Below are 18,627 nucleotides of genomic sequence, written 5' to 3' on the forward strand. Positions count from 1 at the left end.
TAGCTATGTAGATTAGAATGTTTACTGATTTCTCTCAAGCATCTCAAGTTCAAAATGTGCAAAGCTCAACTTAACTGTAAAACATATTTTTCCATTCATGTTCCATTCTTTGTTAATAGCACTATGTCATCGTCCTTGTCAATCAGAATAGAAGTATGAGATATCTTTCTGGTGGCAAAGTCCTTCCGGTTGATTTTTCCTTTGTATTCTCTCCTGAGTATATGTTGTCTTCCTCATCATAAAGCCTTACTTCAAGCTCTCTATATTTATCCCTGGACTATTATATCATCTGTCTACATTAAACACAAGAACTTTCTTTCTAAAATATTGATTTGCTTATGTAATTCTCTTGTTTAAACGCCTCCATAGACACCATTCATCACCTTCAAAATAAAAGCCACAGTCCTTGGTTTGGCTCTTCAGGATTTGACGTATGCCTAACTAGCTAAGCTTATTGTCTATCAGTTTCCCAGCTATTCTGGTACACTCTGCATTCTTCAACTGTGGTGTATTTTCAGACACAGTTGCCCATGCTGTTTGTTGTTGTCATTGTTTTTATTAGTTGGAAGCTAACTTCACTCCACTGGCCGCAAAAATTGGTTCAGAACTCCAGGCCTGTGCCAATCAGAACATTTTCTTGCCTAGAGGAATCATTCAGCAATTAGCATATGACCCAATTGAAGACATTAGGACAAAAGGGATAATTTGCTGGAGGCTTCTGGAAAAACTTTTCTTCCTCTCAAGAGAGAGCACTGGAAAAGACACTCTGTCTTCAACTAGATGTCCCAGTCAAAGGTCTAGCCTAAACCTGCTGTACCCATTTTGCTCCAATCAGAGAAGGCACCTCAAGTCAAAATACATAGGAGGGCCTAGTTGAACATGTCTCACAGAAACTGAGCAAGACACATTGGCTGAAACCACCTCTGGACTTCAATATGACAGTATTAAATTTCTGATTTATATCAGTTTAAATCAGTTTTTCTGATATTTGCAGACTAAAGCTGCAAACTGATTCAAAAAAATTCAAGGAGAGATAGGTGGCAGCATATTCAGTGTGCAGAACATGGATGAAACCAATCCCCATTGTTAAGACACTGCTTTTTCCCATGAGCAGATTTGTCACCTTTAGGCACACTTGTTTATACATAGGTAATATATGTCTTATATTTGTGGAGATACTACTTTCAAGTCTGATTATGACATATAGTATTGAAGAACTAATATTCAAAAGAGCCAAGTGCATGTATCCTTCTGAACATAAATGTTAATGCTAAATTTAAATTGATGGATAAATATTATAATGCAGACAGGAGGCAGGGAAATACTGGGTCCAAGACTGGGGCGAGGGTCCCTGGCAAGGACTCCACCCTCAAGCCTGGACCTGCAGTCCTAAATGAGAACATGAATTCCTGTTTTCCTGCCTGTATTTTGCCTTTTCCAAAACCACCCTGACCCGCCACAACTCCCACCCCATACCCATAAAATCCCCAAAGCTCCACTGGCAAAAGAGCAGAGTAGCATGACAGAGAAGGAGAGAAGATGCATCTGAACACCAGAGGTGAAGAGGCAGCTGGACATCAGAGACTATGTTTGGAGAAGAGTTCGGCCGAGGATGGTCAAAGAGGAGTTTGGCTGGGGATGGCCTAACTTCAGGGGAATATGATCTTCCCACTCCATCCCCTTTCCAGATCCCCATACCACTGAAAGCCACTTCCATAACTCAATAAATCCTCTGCGTATACCATCCTTCAGTTCATTCATGTTACCTGATTCTTCCTGGACGCCAGACAAGAATTTGGAACACACTGAGCACTGAGCTTTTTAACGTTGAAGCCATCTGCAGATGGCAAAGCTAAAAGAGCATTGTTTGTAACACATACTCTCTGAGGCTCCAGAGGTTGCAGGCAACAGCTAGACACTGCTTTGGGCTGGTACTGGGTTTGTTCCTGCCAGCATCTAAAGGTACTCGCCCTGGCTCCTGCAGCTGCTCACCTGTGTGCTCCCCTCCTTTGACCATTGCGGCCAAGTAAAGAAGCCACCCCAGTCTTAAGTTCTGCAAGGGGCTCAAGGGAACTCTTCCGTCTCAATTGGACATCACTACATTAAAATGCAGGGGCTTTGGTCAGTATTTTGGAGTCTTGGTGTTATTGTGGTTTTAAAAAAGCACCTTAGTTTTTAATGTTTAAAATATGGGAGATGTTTACCTCAAAAATGAATTAAAAGCATTTTCTATTTTTTATATAAAACCTGAGAGCCTTTTATGTGTAATTATATTGAAGCCAGCCTTTTAAGGTTCCTACTCAATTATAAAGAGAATTGTGAAACACGTAGGTTTTTTTTGCACAATAAAATTTTTAACACAAAAACCACAGGTTGAATGTTACTCCACATGTTCTTCTATGTCCCAGATTTTTTTTCTCCAAAAAAGAAAAATGTCAAACATGAGTATTTAAGACTAGGGCATGGGGAAGCTCTTTATTATGAAAGGAAATGCCTAGAAATAAAAGCCAGTGCTTAAATGAAGAAGTTGAGTCTCTTAATGTTTAATAATTTGCAGAAATCCTGGGCTCCATAAGCACCTGGATAATTGGTATAATTTTGGACGTTAAGAGAGCAAGAAAGCAAGTTTTAGCTCTTCATTTTTTTAATGCTTGCTTTACCTTGTACCCTTCTTTTCTTTCTTTTTTTTCTCTTCCTTATCCAGAGGTGATGATCAGTTTATGTGGTAATTTCAGTGTAGCTATTCTAGTTTCATCTCTCTTCTGAATCCATGTTCAGTCGTATTAAGATGCACTGTACTAAGACGGCAACACAGGATGCAACAGGTCCTAATTTTGCACACATGGTTTTATTTTGTTGGATTAAGTCTGTTGGCAGCTTTTTGACCACATTATATATTTACTCCTTATGTAGTCAATTCATGTTAGAATTCTGATGTCTCTTGGGAAATTGGTAGATTTTTTATTTGTACCTCTGTGCCTTCAGTGGCTAAGTGTTAAGCCTCAAATTAAGATATTATTTCAGAGAATGTCTGAATCTGGTAACTTTTTTTTATAAGAACATGCCAAGAAAACACACAAGCATATAGTTATTTCCTGATAAAGCTTGTCGGCAAGAGCAACTTGTCAGAATAAATGGAAAAAAATAATGACTAGACCAATAGAAGGATGAAAGAAAGGCATTGCCAACCTTTTTCTTTTTAAATTTGGGTTTTAAAGAAATTTTGTGTGTTTACAATAAGAATATAATTTTTTTTGTCTTTTTTATTGGGCGTTTTAAAAGAATACATGCAACTAAAGAGAGAAAAACTAAAAGTCAGCTTACTTTGACTTTTCAGTAATTATCTACATTTATGGCTTTCATTGTTCTTTCTTCTAGTTATTGGTCTTAGCTACCTCTGTTCCTTAAAAAAGGCAGCCACGTCCCAGGATTGTTGGCTGGATTTTTCTCACAATGGCTCATTTCCTTTTTAAATGTATTAGCAATTAACTCCCAGTTGTCCCTAATTGCAACTTTGTTAGATTTTCTACCTCTCTCTGCTTACTGAACTAGAAGAGAAGTACATTAAAAGTTTATAGAAATGGCTGGATTTTCTGCTTTAGGGAAAATTTAAAAGAAAGCAGACTTTTCATTAATGGGAAAGGAAATAGACCATTTCCAGCATTGGGTATGCTGAATGGATAAATGTAGGGAGGTACAATAGGAAAACTGGACACTTCCCAAAGCCTCCCAAGTTTTGCCCTTTGCCATGTTTCTGTATTATTTTAGATTGAAGTTATTCCCAGAATGTCAAATACACTATATTCAAATGTAAGTACAAAAACATATCCTAAAGCCAAGCAAAAAAAAAAAAAAAAAAGTTATTTGCCACTCTCCATTGGTTCAAGTAGTGTGAAAATTATTCATTTTCAAATATAGTTATTCTGTATTTTAAAATGTAATCCATGTATGTGTTTTTTTAAAGGCTCTAGTAAGATAATTCCCTAGTTGAAGTAGAATGGAAACTAAAACATTGACATTTTTACTTATTTCCAATTTAAATTGCATTTTTTAAAAAAGGATATCGAGTTCTGCTTTAGTTGGCCTTGTTTTAAGTTCCGTGGGAGTTTGCTTTCATCTCAGTTCCCATAGATACATGTGAGAAATTCTTTAGGGCCTGAAACGAGTATCTTCAGGGTTATATGATCTGACCTAATCAACCATGAATCAACCATGAATGCGCTCATACTCTTTAAAAAAACAAAAAAATCTCTTTTAAAAGCTATTTAATGAAGGCCTTTCTCAATCATCTTCTCCTTCCCTTGATTAGACATTGATGAGTGCAGCATCATTCCTGGGATATGTGAAACTGGCGAATGTTCCAACACCGTGGGAAGCTATTTTTGTGTTTGTCCACGTGGATATGTAACCTCAACAGATGGCTCTCGGTGCATCGGTAAGCCTCACATTTTGCAGACACAATACACTGTTTCTTCATAATGACAGAATAGCCCAAGCAGGTATGAAAATGGCAATGATTATAAAATATTGAAGAAATGGCTAAATGAGTTGTTTAATGTCAATGGTACCAGTATTGACGGATTGACAGACCAGGTACTCTTTGCAAAGACTTCAGTTTCAGAAGCCATCTGGGTTTGTTTTATGTTGCCGAACTTATTCGGGAATAAAGACAGACTTCCTCAAGACATTGCTCTTGCCCAGAGTTGGAGACAAGAAGGCATGAGAAAAACATTTTTTTAATCTGCTTTTGGAGACAGAATGTAGTAATTAAAGGTTCTTTTGCTGCTATGAATCATGAATCTATTCACCATCTTATTTACTTAGAACTTGTTTATTCCATTGAAAATAATTACTATAAAAAATAAAATGACACCTTTAATTTTGTATTTAAATATATTCAAATTAAAACCATTTTATACTCTCCCTTGCTTATTTAGAAAGATGAAATACTGCTTCAGAGTCATGGTGTAGGTTCTCTCTTATTGAGCAAGGCTTAGACATCTGCCTTATTGTGAGCATGGAGATTGTGAAGCGTCTTTTGATGTGTAATCACGGCACAGTGAGCTACCCTCCCATTTCTCTTCCTGAGCATTTAGCCTAGTCCATTCCAATTTTAAGCTAACAATAGGTAGCAAGAGAGGAAAGAAGATGCACTGTTATGTTTCCTGGCACCAAAGATTCATGTAGTGCAAGAATTAGGTAAATTAATCCAATACCTAAAGAATTGTGTTGTTTGGTTCACTAGAGGGTGGCATTTTGGGCAGTATCGCTCTCTCCCCAAACCAGGCAGTTAGTATGTCAGCAATGAACTGCCAGGATTGTAGATCTTAATGATATCCTAATGATTCTCATGGTGCCCAAGAGAACCGGGTTGATGAGATGGAAATACAGAGTCAAAGATGTAAGCTAGAAGTCCTAGGCCACCAATAAAAGAACTGTGGGCTGAATTCATTTGATTAAATGTACTGATATAATAGGTCATCCAACAATGAATGTAAGAGATACAAATCTTGCCTTCAGAATGCCATATTGTCATCATAAATAACAGTAGAAGCCTAGTAATAGCAGTAATAGAAGAAACAGTGACAGTAGTAGTGAAAATAATAGCTGTCTCTTAAGATTTTACACAACCTTGTATAGGACACTGAGCATCTCCACTACCTCATTATCTCATAGCTGTGAGGAGTCAGGCAACTACGATCTCCTCTACATTTTAGTTTCTTCCAATAAGTGACCAGTAAAATATTCTTCATTATTATTCTTATTATTAACAAGAGGAGGATGTCTCTGCTCTGGATGTATATGGCATATGGTCCTTCTAATAGCCCTGTGTGATAAGTATAGTTATTCTAGATTTACAGATAAAAGAACCATAGTTCAGAGAGGTTAAATGACTTGCACAGTGTTTCACAGCCAGTGAGTGGAGCCAGGATTCAAATCCTGATGCCAGCCTCTGTGCTGCTGTGACAGTGCACTGCCACTTAGCCATTTAAGGTTGTGGAGATCCCGTGGCTAGATGTCAGGGCCTCCAGCATGAGTGGCTTCTCCACTGTCATGCTAGCAGCCTGCTTTGAGAAGTAAGATGTCCATTGGGAGCCTCATATCATGTCTTTGAATGAGAATTATTTGTGTTTTACAGATGAATCAGAGTTTCTATTTTGCATTAGGTAAATCATTTTTGGTAAAATATTAAGTCTGTACAACTGAGCAAATAAACTATTTAAGGGTCACTGTTGCCAGTTGGCTCACTGCACAGTAGGTTTGATTCATTTAATACCCTAATTTCCCCCTTATCCATGGTTTCACTTTCCATAGTTTTGTTTTCTACAGTTCCCACTGTGATTCAAAAATATTAGATGGAACATTCCAGAAATAAACAATTCATAAATTTTAAATTGTTCATTGTGCTGAGTAGCATGGTGAACTCTCACACCAGTATTGATACTAGCAATTTGGATATATAGCAAGAAAAGAAAAGAAATTGTATGCTGAGTTTGCTAAGATCTATGATAAGAACAAATCTATTAATGAAATTGTGAAGGAAGAAAAATGATTTCATGCTAGTTTTGCTGTTGCACGTCACCTTGCAAAAGTTACAGCCACAATGCATCATAAGTTTAGTTAAGATGGAAAAGAAATTAAATGTGTGGGTGGAAGATATGAACAGGAATGTGTTCAAATTGAAAGCACTTGGATTCAGAATCATTCAAGGTTTCAGGCATCCACTGGAGACCTTAAAATGTATCCGCCACAGATAAGGGAGGACTACTGTACAATTTGTCAGCTTTCTATGAGAGTTGAAAATTAGTGCAACTATCTACACTTGGCTTGATTTTCTTAAACTCTATAGGAAAATAATATGTTTATGCACACATGCATTGTGAACACAAAATCACCACCTTGGAATAGGTATAGATTCAACCCTGCACGAGAAGAGTCACATTGGGAGTCCTCATTGAACACCTGGGTACTGCAGAACCTGACTTCAGGAAACTTTTCTCCTAGAATACAGCTGGAAGAAATATGACTGGAGAAGGAAGTGAGGTTAATTTTGTGAAGTTCTGGAAATGCCATATAAGGTGCATGTATTTTATTTGGTAGTTAATGTGGAGTAATTGAAGGACTCTGAGAACAAATTGGAATGTGGAGTTGGTGGACTGAGAATAGTAAGAAACTAGTTATGAGGCAGAATTTACCAAAACAAGTTTTAGTGTTTTACTCCCCATTTCTAAATTATTTCTTTTTATTTATAACTTACATTTCAAAATCTTTCTCTAGTCAAACAAAACTTGCATTCATATTTTTGTTTTGCATTGGAGAAGAAGCATGAATCTTCATTTTACTCAGATAATTAAGATCATTAGTACCTGATGATTTACTGAGGTGGCTTTTCTTCAATTGAAAGACATTTAATTTACCATGAAGTTATGATAAACTCTTTTTATTTCTTGTCCCCTTATGTTATTAAAGTCCGAAGTCTCTACCCAGATGTTCAAAGCCCTTCACAACCTGTCCTAGCTTGTATTCCGGACTCATTTCTAGCCACTTGTCCTCTTACACTCATATCTCTCTCATTGCTGTACGTGATTACACTGCCATCCTTTTTGCCAACAGTACCCCTTCTGCCTGAAGCATATTGACTTTCCCCTTCTATTCTCATTAAAACCTAACTCATTCTTTAAGTCCCAAATTAGGTATCACTTTTCCTTTTCTTTCTTTTTTTGAGATGGAGTGTCGCTGTGTCTCCCAGGCTGGAGTGCAATGGTGCCATCTCAGCTCACTGCAACCTCCACCTCCTGGGTTCAAGCAGTTGTCCTACCTCAGCCTCCTGAGTAACTGGGATTACAGGCACTCCACTACCATGCCCAGCTAATTTTTGTGTTTTTAGTAGAGATGGGGCTTCCCTGTGTTGGCCAGGCTGGTCTCAAACTCCTGACCTCAGGTAGTCCACGTGCCTCGGCCACCCAAAGTGCTGAGATTATAGACATGAGCCACCACTCCCGGCCAGTATTGCTTTTCCTTGTAGCTGTTTCACCTTGAGCAAAATTAATTAGTCCTGCCCATAATATGTTTTCATTTTCTTCATTTTAGGACTTACTGCATTGCCACAGGCACTTGTGCATTACTCACTGGTTAGACTGTGGACTTCGTTAGGCCCTGTCTTATGCAGGTTCATGGACCCTGGGCTTTATGTAATGTGCATCTTGCATAAAAGTTTGTGCTCAGTAAATCTTTTCTGAATGAATAGGAAATCCAATAAAGGAATGAATGAGATGATATTGAATGTAAGAACTTCATGTTGATTACAGTGGCTTTGCAGCCTTTGGCATCTCTTTGGACATGAGGTTGTGCCACTGAATTATGGCCTTCCATGCTCAGAAAGCAAGAGCTAGCTTGAGGTTCAGAAAGCTAAGTCTTTACTGTGCTAACCAGGAGTCCCATTCATTTCACTATCAACATCCTGAACACTAGAAACAAAGGAAGGTCTCTAGGGAAGGGAGAATGGCTCTCCAGAATTACAAAACCAGTGTTACAATTAAGTAAGCAGCTTAAAAATGTTTTGAATAACTATGTTACATTTGGAATAAGTATGTATTTTCCATATATGAGAAAAAATTAATCTAACATTTTAATGTGTATGAGATCTATTTGTTGTCTAACCACATGTATGCTAACGTCAGAGTTGGATGAACTTAGAGCTTTTTTTAGTTCTAAACTGCATATTATCTGCAGCTTTTTTCTGAGAGCTCACATGTGCTGAAAGTGACCTTTGTTGAATGTTACCCTAATTTCTTATTCTAATTAACACAGATACTTTGAGTGTATACCACACGATAAAGCATCAATAAACTTGATCTTATTTCTTTTATGTGCCGGAAAACAGTTTTACATGGCAGGGAAGTTTAACTGGGCAATTTAATTATAATACATGATAATTTTCTGCTTTCATTGTATACTAAATGAAAAGTTAAATTTCTGATTTGTTTATCTAGTGTGTTTAATTATCTTTTTAAATATCCAGGAAAGAACTTTTGTTAGCATACAGCACTAACATATACCAGTTCTGGAAAAAAGAAGGATTTAAACATACCTACTAATATTTTTCTAAAAAGTGTTTTACATAGCACTACTTAATGAGCCTTAAATCATTTTGGAGTTAACTATCATGATCATGTCCAAGGAATTATTAATACCTAATTTCCACATTGTTATATAGGCACAGAAGAATGGCTGACAGCCAGCAATAGATAATGCATTGGCAAAGAGCAGTCAGCAACTTCTGTGTGAAAGATAATGTGTCTGCTGCTATTGTGTACACAGAGTGAGAAAGGACCCTAAGCACAGGGACCCAAAAGTGCCAGTTAAGTTCAGAAAATGGGATTAAGCATTTAGAAATTCTTACGGTAATATGATGGCCCCACAGCATCCTAAGGCATTTTCTTAAGCTTTCCAAACGTTTTAGTGCACAATACTTCTGTGGAATATTCTTGAAAAAATAAAACCTGAAAACATAATGTGAAAAAACATAATCCTAATGTAAGAGAAACTTTCAGGCAATAAGTGATTAATTGCTGTTTTTTTGTTTAGGTAATAGGTGTCATTCATCAAAAAGAAAAGCCTTAATATTATAGTTAAAATCATCAAGATGAGCAGTGGTATAGACCTTAAAAAATGGGTAGAAGCTACATAGATGGGAGGCAGTGAGGGCATGCCGAGCAAGAAGAGTGGTACGAGCAAGACTGCAGATGCTAAAAGTGTCTGAGTAGGCTCGGGATGTGGGGAGGAGAGCTTGTCTGGGACATAGAGCTGAGTCAGAGTAGTTAAAAATGCAGTGAGAAGGATGAGTTTAAGCTAAGATTCTGTTGCAAAGGTTATTAACTGCCATTCTAAGGAGCTTCAAGTTCTTGAGCAGGACAGAGACAAATATTAATGGAGTTTAAAAGAACTGAGGAAGATCTTCAGCATGTTACAAAGTGATGACCAGGATATGTTTTTTTTTTTTTTTCTTTTTCAAGAAAAGAGCAAGGTACACAATCATTAATGTATTACGCAACACTCTATGTAACTAATGCTGGGTGTTGATTCCACATGCATTTGTGCATTTGGAACAAAACACTTGGAGAAGCCAAAATTCCCAAAATTATTTAACTAAAGGCTAGAGAGGGAACCAAAAATGAAAGAGTATGCTAAATAGTGCTTTAGTTTTAGCTTTAGAATTATATAAAAGCTGTTGGTGGAACAAGGATATCAGTTTTATTTAAGAAAGGGGGCCGGGCGCGGTGGCTCACGCCTGTAATCCCAGCACTTTGGGAGGCCGAGGCGGGTGGATCACGAGGTCAAGAGGTCAAGACCATCCTGGTCAACAAGGCGAAACCCCGTCTCTACTAAAAATACAAAAAATTAGCTGGGCATGGTGGCGCGTGCCTGTAATCCCAGCTACTCAGGAGGCTGAGGCAGGAGAATTGCCTGAACCCAGGAGGCGGAGGTTGCGGTGAGCCGAGATCGTGCCATTGCACTCCAGCCTGGGTAACAAGAGCGAAACTCCGTCCCAAAAAAAAAAAAAAAAAAAAAAAAAGAAAGAAAGGAAGAAGGTGTCTTAGAAGGAGACGTTTTCCTTACAGTGAGGAAGAAGAACTTCATTCACTATTTTAAAGGAAGAAATAAACCTTGGATCCATGGTAGATCTGTTTCATTGCTCCTAGTTCTGTAGTTACTTATGAACAATGTAAACATGAAAGTATTTTAGGAATAGTAAGAATCCATAGAATCAATCAAGGTGTTAAAATTTAAGATGAGATTTTTTTTAAAAAAATCAATCAAGGGGAACCCAGGCTAAACCAGACCATCAAAGAGGTGGGTGCTGGCATCCAGTCTCAGGGAACGAAGCATGAGACAAAAGCATGTTCAGCTGCCATTGCCGAACACCTACTATCTATCACTATTGTTCTTACCTGGGCTAACCTCATTGGGGTTTTCTGGCTGAACCCTTCATTTTTTAATCAGTAAGCCTCATTCCACAGGAGACATTTATTTCAAGGTACAATCCTCAATTTTTACCAAGTTTTCATCACATTGTATAATTAATCAGTTCTCTTAAATCTAGTTTAGACTAAATGTCAAACCACGACACAAATCCTGATAAGTGTACCTTTATTATATTTCAAGATAGATTTATATTTAATCAGAGGAGATGAATTGCTTCCTCTTTCTCAGTGTTACTGTAAATATGACTTCTCGTAAGCCTTGTTCAGGAAATGTGGTAAGGGTGATAAAAAATGGTTAGAGGAATAGACTTGTTTTCATCACTTAGAACACATCAGTTCTACAGTTAAACATATAGCAAGCATTAGAAGGATTTTGTTTTTATAGCCTTTCATTTGCCTTTGCCCTTAATGGTTCCCTGTTTCAAGGCACACTGTGCCTGGACAACTCTTTTATTTCTGTCAGGTGCCCCTTTCTTATTGTGTACACAGAGTGTACTATGCTGTGGCACCATCATATTCCTGTAAGAATTTCTAAATGCTTAATCCCATTTTCTGAACTTAACTGGTACTCCTGGGTCTCTGCACTTAGGGTCTTTTCTCATTCTGTGTACACGATGGAAAAGAAATAGAATATTCTTCCACATGATATATTTTTTAATACATTGCTTTCTAAGGACCATGAAATCTCATGCACACAAAGGAAAGGGTGGTAACTCCTAGGCTCTGATTTGCTTTGAAATAGTCCTTTTTGGAGACCTTAACTATGAGATGCTACACCAGTGTCTGTCTCATCCTGACAAGTTTTGGCTCAAGGAATGAACAGTAGGTTGCCTGCCTCCTTGTTGTTACTAGAAAAGGCTAATTGTGGAATTCGTGGGAAAAGTTACAATTTATTTTGCAGTTCTCTCTTGTTGCCTCTCCACCCTCTCACCTATGACTTAGTTTCCTTCAGTGTATTTATTATAGGACTGACCAGAGGTTTCCAAGCTATGTAGAGCAATAGTTATTAATTTTTTTTAATTTAAAGACATCTGTTTAACATAAAAAATGTACTTCAGATCCCTACATTATGAATATTTGTAATAAAAATATGTAATGAAAATGCTCTTGGGTATTTAGTAATAATTGTAAATGAATTTGGATTTTATTAGTTATAGTGGCATACTCATAAATGTGAATCATGGTAGTGCCAATTAACTGTGAGCTGTTACTCATATTGCAGTGTTCAATGTAAATATGGATTTGTGAACCCCTCTCAATGTCATTGTATACTTCCAAAGTCTGCGGACTGGTACAGAATGTATTCCTGATGAGAACTTGTGACATTGTGCTTGGCATTTGTATTAGTCCCTTTTCTCACTGCTGAGAAAAACATACCAGAGACCAGGAAGAAAAAGAGGTTTAATTGGACGTACAGTTGCGCATGACTGGGAAGGCCTCAGAATCATAATGGGAGGTGACAGGCACTTCTTACATGGTGGCATCAAGAGAAAATGAGAAGAAGCAAAAGCAGAAACCTCTGATAAACCCATCAGATCTTATGAGATTTACTCACTATCGTGAAAATAGCATAAGAAAGACTGGCCCCCATGATTCAATTACCTCCCTCTGAGTCCTTCCCACAACATGTGGAAATTCTGGGAGACACAATTAAAGTTAATATTTGGGTGGGGACACAACCAAACCATAGTAGCATTTTTATGCATATTACCTTATTTTCAATGTGATACTGTATTTGGTCCATGAGTTGTTCAGAAGTATAGGAAGTTTTCTTACTTTTTTTTTATTGATTTCCAACTTTATTTCATACATTGTGGTCCAAGAATATAGCCAGTTGATACCAATTCTTGGAAATATCCTGGTACAGTATTTGCTTTATGGCTTAGCAAATGATTTATTTTTATAGCTCTTCCATATAGACTTGAAAAAGATGGATTTTCTCCAATTAATAGGTACTAGATTGTAGATACATCCATTAGATCAAACTTAACTGCACTATTCAAATTTTCTTTGTACCTACAGAATTTTGTCTACTGTATCTATTACTGAAAAAAATCATGTAAATATCCCACTGCGGTGATAGATTTCTCTGCTTCTGAATGTAGTTTTGTAAAATTTTATTTTATATAGTTTGATGCTATGTTATACGTGATAAATGTTTAAAAGTATCCGTTATAATTTTTCTGGCGAATTGAACCTTTTTAAAATTATGTATTGACTCTAAGTTTTTTTCTTTATTCTTGGTCTATTTCTAAATATTTCCTTTTGGTTTATTTTGTATCTAATTATTTTGTATCACATTTTGTGAGTGGTAGTAGAAGTTTTAAGTATATACCTACTGTATATTTTTCCTCTCAGTCTTTCCTCTTCCTTATGTTTCAAATGTGTTTCTTTTAAACAGCTTATCTCTATTTTCTTTTATTTTTACAATCTGTAAATCTTCACCTGTTCTTGAGATTTAAATCCATGTGTATTTATTATAGTACTGATATATTTGTTTTTATTTTTACCATATTCTTTGTGCTTCCTAATTATCTTGCTCTTTTTGTATTTTTTCTCCTTTCTTGGTTTCTTTTAGATTTATTCAGGATCCCCCAACCTGCTGCTTCCAACTCCGTTCTCTTTCTCCTACATGTTCAGAAGTTATATACTTTATTTCTGTGGCTTCAGTGGCTATGCTAGCTGTTTTAAGATGCATATTTAAACTAAAGTGTAAAATTAACCTGTATATTTACCTATATATAAGCAATAAAAGCATATTTAAATGATTAAACTTTGATCTTCCCCTCACAACTTTTTAAAATCTAGTATATTGCCATTCTCTATATGTGACAACTTAATCATTATGGTTTAATATGTTAGTACTTAATTAGATTTACCCACCTGTTTAATATTTTTTGCTCATCATTTCTTCCTGCATCTCAAACCTTCCATTGGGGTCTTCCTTCTTTTGCCTGGAGTACCTCTTTGAACATTTTTTAAATCAAAAAACTCTTGATAGAAAACTCTGGTTTTGTTTTCTTGAAAATGACTTTAATTTGCCCTCTGAACAGTACAGAATTTTAGGTTGACAGCTATTTTATCGGAGTATACTAAGATATTATTTCATTGTGTTCTGGCATCCATTGGTGCTGCTAAGAAGTCAGCAATTGATTGTTTTAAATACCAGTTCTTAGCGGTGATATGTCATGCCTTTCCACCATTTTTAAGATCTTTATCCTTGTAGTTCTGCATTTTTACAGTGGTATGACTAGTTGTGGATTTCTTTTTATTTATCCTACTTTGAATGTATTGGACTTGTTACATCTGAGGTCATACAACATTGCTAGAAAGTTCTAAGTTAATATCCATTAAATACTGTTTCGTTCCCATTCTGCTTATTACTCTTTCTGGTACTCTTATTATTGATGTTGTATTAGTCCATTTTCATGCTGCTGATAAAGACATACCCGAGAGCGGGCAATTTACAAAAGAAAGAGGTTTATTGGACTTACAGTACCACATGGCTGGGGAGCCCTCTCAATCACTTCGCAAGGTGAAAGGCATAACTCACATGGTGGCAGACAAGAGAAGAGCTTGTGCAGGGAAACTCCCATTTTTAAACCCATCAGATCTCTTGAGACTTATTCACTGTCACAAGAGCAGCACAGGAAAGACCTGCCCCTGTGATTCAATTACCTCCCACTAGGTCCCTCCCATAATATGTGGGAATTCAAGATGAGATTTGCCGGGGGGACACAGCCAAACCATGTCAGATGTACACAGGTGTACATCTAATTAGCTTTTTGTTCCCACCTTCACATTTCTTAACCTCTTTTTAAGATTTGAATTTGTCTATATGAGCTAATTGAAGATAATATATTCATATATATCTGCCAACTCAATAATTCTTCATCTATGTGCAATACACTTGTTTAATATATTCATCAGGTACTTCATTTCATTTATAGAAGTTTGAGCTCTTTTAAGTCTGTTCCTATTCATTGTTTATGGACCTTTTCCCCTTATTCATACATATCTTCAGACTTGAATTGCTTTAAATATATTAAATATAATTTAGTTATTAGTTAATATTTAATTTTTAATAATTTGAAATAATAATTGTCAGAATTGGTCTGACCATTTCAATATCAGAAATACACTGGTTACTTAACTAGTTTTTGTTTCTTGGTCTGTTATTTTGTATTTTCCATTTAGCAGCTCTTTTGTCTTGGAACTTTATGAGACTCCTTTGAGACTTCCATTAATCTTCAGTCCTCTAATTGTGTTGGCTTTTGTGAGTTGCCTGGAGTATCTCTACCTGAGAACCTCTTTAACATTATATTTTTCCTTTGAAGTTCTTCAGATCGAAAACGTACTATGAATTGAGACATCAAAGCTATTGATATGAGGAAGACCTTGTGGTTACAGATTCTTAAGAGAAATCTTTCTTTTTCCTCCATACAGCATCAAGGTAGAGATGGAGAAGTTTCTTGGTTGCCCCCATTACCTTATCCATATACTACATCCATATGCTAAGGATATGACTCTTTGGAACCCTACCTTATGAGGGAGTTTTCTGTTATGTATGGGGGCAGGGTGGAATCTGGGCTTCTTGTATCTTATGCTCTGGGCCCTGTGAAACTATCAGAGTTGAAATTCACAGTCTTCAGAGTTTAATAGAAGCCTAAAGGTGAAGCCTGGTTGCTCAGATACCTAAGAGTCTCATTTCACCTCATTTGCACACTGGATGATGTATTTTTAAATATTTTTTCATATTTTATTCAGGATATTTTGATTGAGAGGTACATTCAGGGTAGCTAATTCACCATGAAAGCTGCAAGAGATAGAACATATGTTGTTTTATTTCATTCTTCCACCAGCCACGTTCTGTACAGAGGAAGGGTTAAATATAGTTGAAAATCAAACAGTTAATAATACTTGAATGTAAAACTAGGTCTTTTGACTCAAGGCCATGGTTTTGTTTTGTTTTGTTTTCAAACCCTGTGTTACAGCCTCCTCCATGTAGAAGGCTTAAAGAGATAAATATATTCATCCTAACTTGTAGCACTGATTGTGTTTTATAACGTTAGTGTTTATTGTTAAGCTGGGACTTTCTTACTTTAATTTACATCCTGGTCTTGAGGAGGTAATATATGATATTTTGGGTTCCTAAAATGAATATTTCAAAAATTGCTTCATTTGATCATTCATAGGAATACAAACTTAGCTGTGCAATTATTCCTAATGACAGCCTGTCCAAGTCCAACTGAAGTTTTTGAAATTTCTGCAGTGCCTTTAAGTATGTGTGTGTACATCACATTTAGTGCTTTGGGAGCATACTGGGATTTTGGGGGAGAAATAGAAGGAGGTGTTCGATTCTTATACAGCGTACCTTAAAGCCAATTCATTTATTTTATGATAGCTTAAAAGCCTCCTGAGGCATGCTATATATGGGCCATTAGAGGAAATAATATGCTTACTTTAAAATCTGTTTGCAATGCTAAAAATTTTAACTTTATCTTTTAATGTAATTATAAGCAATTAACAGTTTCATCTTAATTATTGATATACAGATCCTGATTGCTGTGGTACATCTTTCTTCTTGTGACCATAGACAAAACGTCTTTGAAAGCATCTTGATAAGGCTGAATAATATGTTGTTAATTAAGCTCACAATTTTTTCCATTGGTTAAGATAAAGGCAGATTCAATTATAACCCAGAGAGTTTACAGATGATATTGATAATTTATCCCTATGCAACTTTGCATTTTATGCAGTCTTTTGCAATCATCGTAACTTGTCTTCTAGCCTTTATCTAATCATTTTGATCTGTTGTGTGTCCTGCTGTCAGAATGACCTCTGTTACAGTCATATTTGATCATGTAACTTCCATACATCAAATCCTGCAGGGTAATGCACAGACTCCTTACCATGCAGTCCTGCCAAACTGTGCTTACCTCTGAATGGTCACCTTATTTTGCCTCTCAATACATAATTTGACACAATCAGTTTCCCTAGTTCTTGAAAATGTCTCATCTGTCTCTGGCTTAAATAACATAAATACACTCACAATTCACAGATATGTATGTTCAGCCTGACCATGCTTCTGCATTCCAGGCTCATTCATTCAACATTCCAAATGTAACATGTTTTAAAGAGGAGCCTTTTCTTGTGTTCTCTAATCCTGTTTCTTCCCTCTCCATCCTCATCTCAGCTGTGCAAGTCAAAAACTTAGGAAATGTCTAAGACTCTCTTTCTCTTCTACCCCACACCCAAGCAAGTTCCCATTAGCTGTACCTTCAAAATACGTCTGCCCTCTGCTCAGCCTCTTCATCTCCACTGCTGTTACCCTCATCAAAGCCACCATCATCTCTCACCTGAATGTGTTCAGTGTCCTCCTCACTGGTCTCTGTGCTCTCACTACAGTCAGTTCTCATAGCAGCCAAAGAGATCTTCTTAGAAATGTAAACCATTGTCTTCTCTCATTGTAACCATCCAGGAGATCTCCAAACACTCCACTCAAAATCCAAATGAAATCCCAAGGTCCTTTCCTAATGGCCTTCAGGACCATCCATGATAGCCTCTACTGTCTCTCTGAGCCCGTGCTCTTGCACTTTCCCTTTTGCATGCTGTGCTGTAGTCATAGTGGCCCCTCGTTCTTCGCACACATGAAGCACATTCTCTTCTTCCTCAAAAGCTGCTCTTCTTCAGATACTACCATGGCTCATGCTCTCGTTTTAGTCAATTGTTTTAGGTTGCTTCTGATCAACTTTTATAAAATAATCAGTCAGATATTGCTGCATTTGAGACAACCACAAAACCACAATGACATACAATGGTGCACATCTCCAGACTGAGGATCGGGACTGGGTTGTTGCTTTCCTTCAAGCTTCAGAATTGCCTGGCTTTAGCTTCTTGCTGCAGTGTGTCCTCCTATCTGCTCCAAGTCTTTCATTGTTCTGTCCCTGGCTTGATGAATGTTTGTCAGATAAATGAGTAAAGGGAGGAATAAATGAACAGAAATTAAGAGAATGAAGGAAGGAATAGATAATAGAAATTAAGTAGTATAAGTCACTTCACCTACGTTCATCTTATGTGCCATGATTATTGTAAGAACCTAAGATATTTCTGCCACATCTTCTGTTTTATTTTTACATGCACAGATCAGAGAACAGGCATGTGTTTCTCGGGCCTGGTGAATGGTCGCTGTGCACAAGAGCTCCCGGGGAGAATGACGAAAATGCAGTGCTGCTGTGAGCCTGGCCGCTGCTGGGGCATTGGAACCATTCCTGAAGCCTGTCCTGTCAGAGGTTCTGGTACGTGGCTGGCTGCCGGTGTTCTCGGGACAGACACTGTTAGGGAAATTAGTAACAATAATCTATTTTGCACTCTGGGAGACCAAGGTGGGTGGATTGCTTGAGTCCAGAAGTTCAAGACCAGCCTGGGCAACGTGGCGAAACCCCATCGCTACCAAAAATACAAAAATTAACTGGGCTTGGTGGTGCACGCCTGTAATCCCAGATACTTGCCAGGCTAAGGTGGGAGAATCACATGAGCTTGGGCAGTCCAGACTACAGTGATCCATGATTGTGCCACTGCACTCCAGCCTGAGTAACAGAGTGAGGCCCTGTCTCAAAAAAAAAAAAAAAAAAAAAAAAAA

At 37.2% G+C, this 18,627-nt stretch overlaps 1 protein-coding gene across 3 annotated transcripts in view; it reads left to right on the top strand.

The window, feature by feature from the left end:
* Positions 1-18,627, top strand: part of FBN2 (fibrillin 2) — a 263,141-nt gene that overhangs the window by 118,844 nt on the left and 125,670 nt on the right. For all 3 annotated transcript variants that reach the window (XM_032262361.1, XM_032262277.1, XM_032262432.1), the window contains 2 exons: positions 4,310-4,435; positions 18,131-18,283. In XM_032262361.1, coding sequence (XP_032118252.1) covers positions 4,310-4,435; positions 18,131-18,283 — 279 coding nt within the window. The remainder of the gene's footprint in view (positions 1-4,309; positions 4,436-18,130; positions 18,284-18,627) is intronic.

This window comes from Sapajus apella, unplaced genomic scaffold, assembly GCF_009761245.1.
Source record: "Sapajus apella isolate SASKATOON/1434 unplaced genomic scaffold, GSC_monkey_1.0 scaffold1, whole genome shotgun sequence".
Lineage (NCBI taxonomy): Eukaryota > Metazoa > Chordata > Mammalia > Primates > Cebidae > Sapajus > Sapajus apella.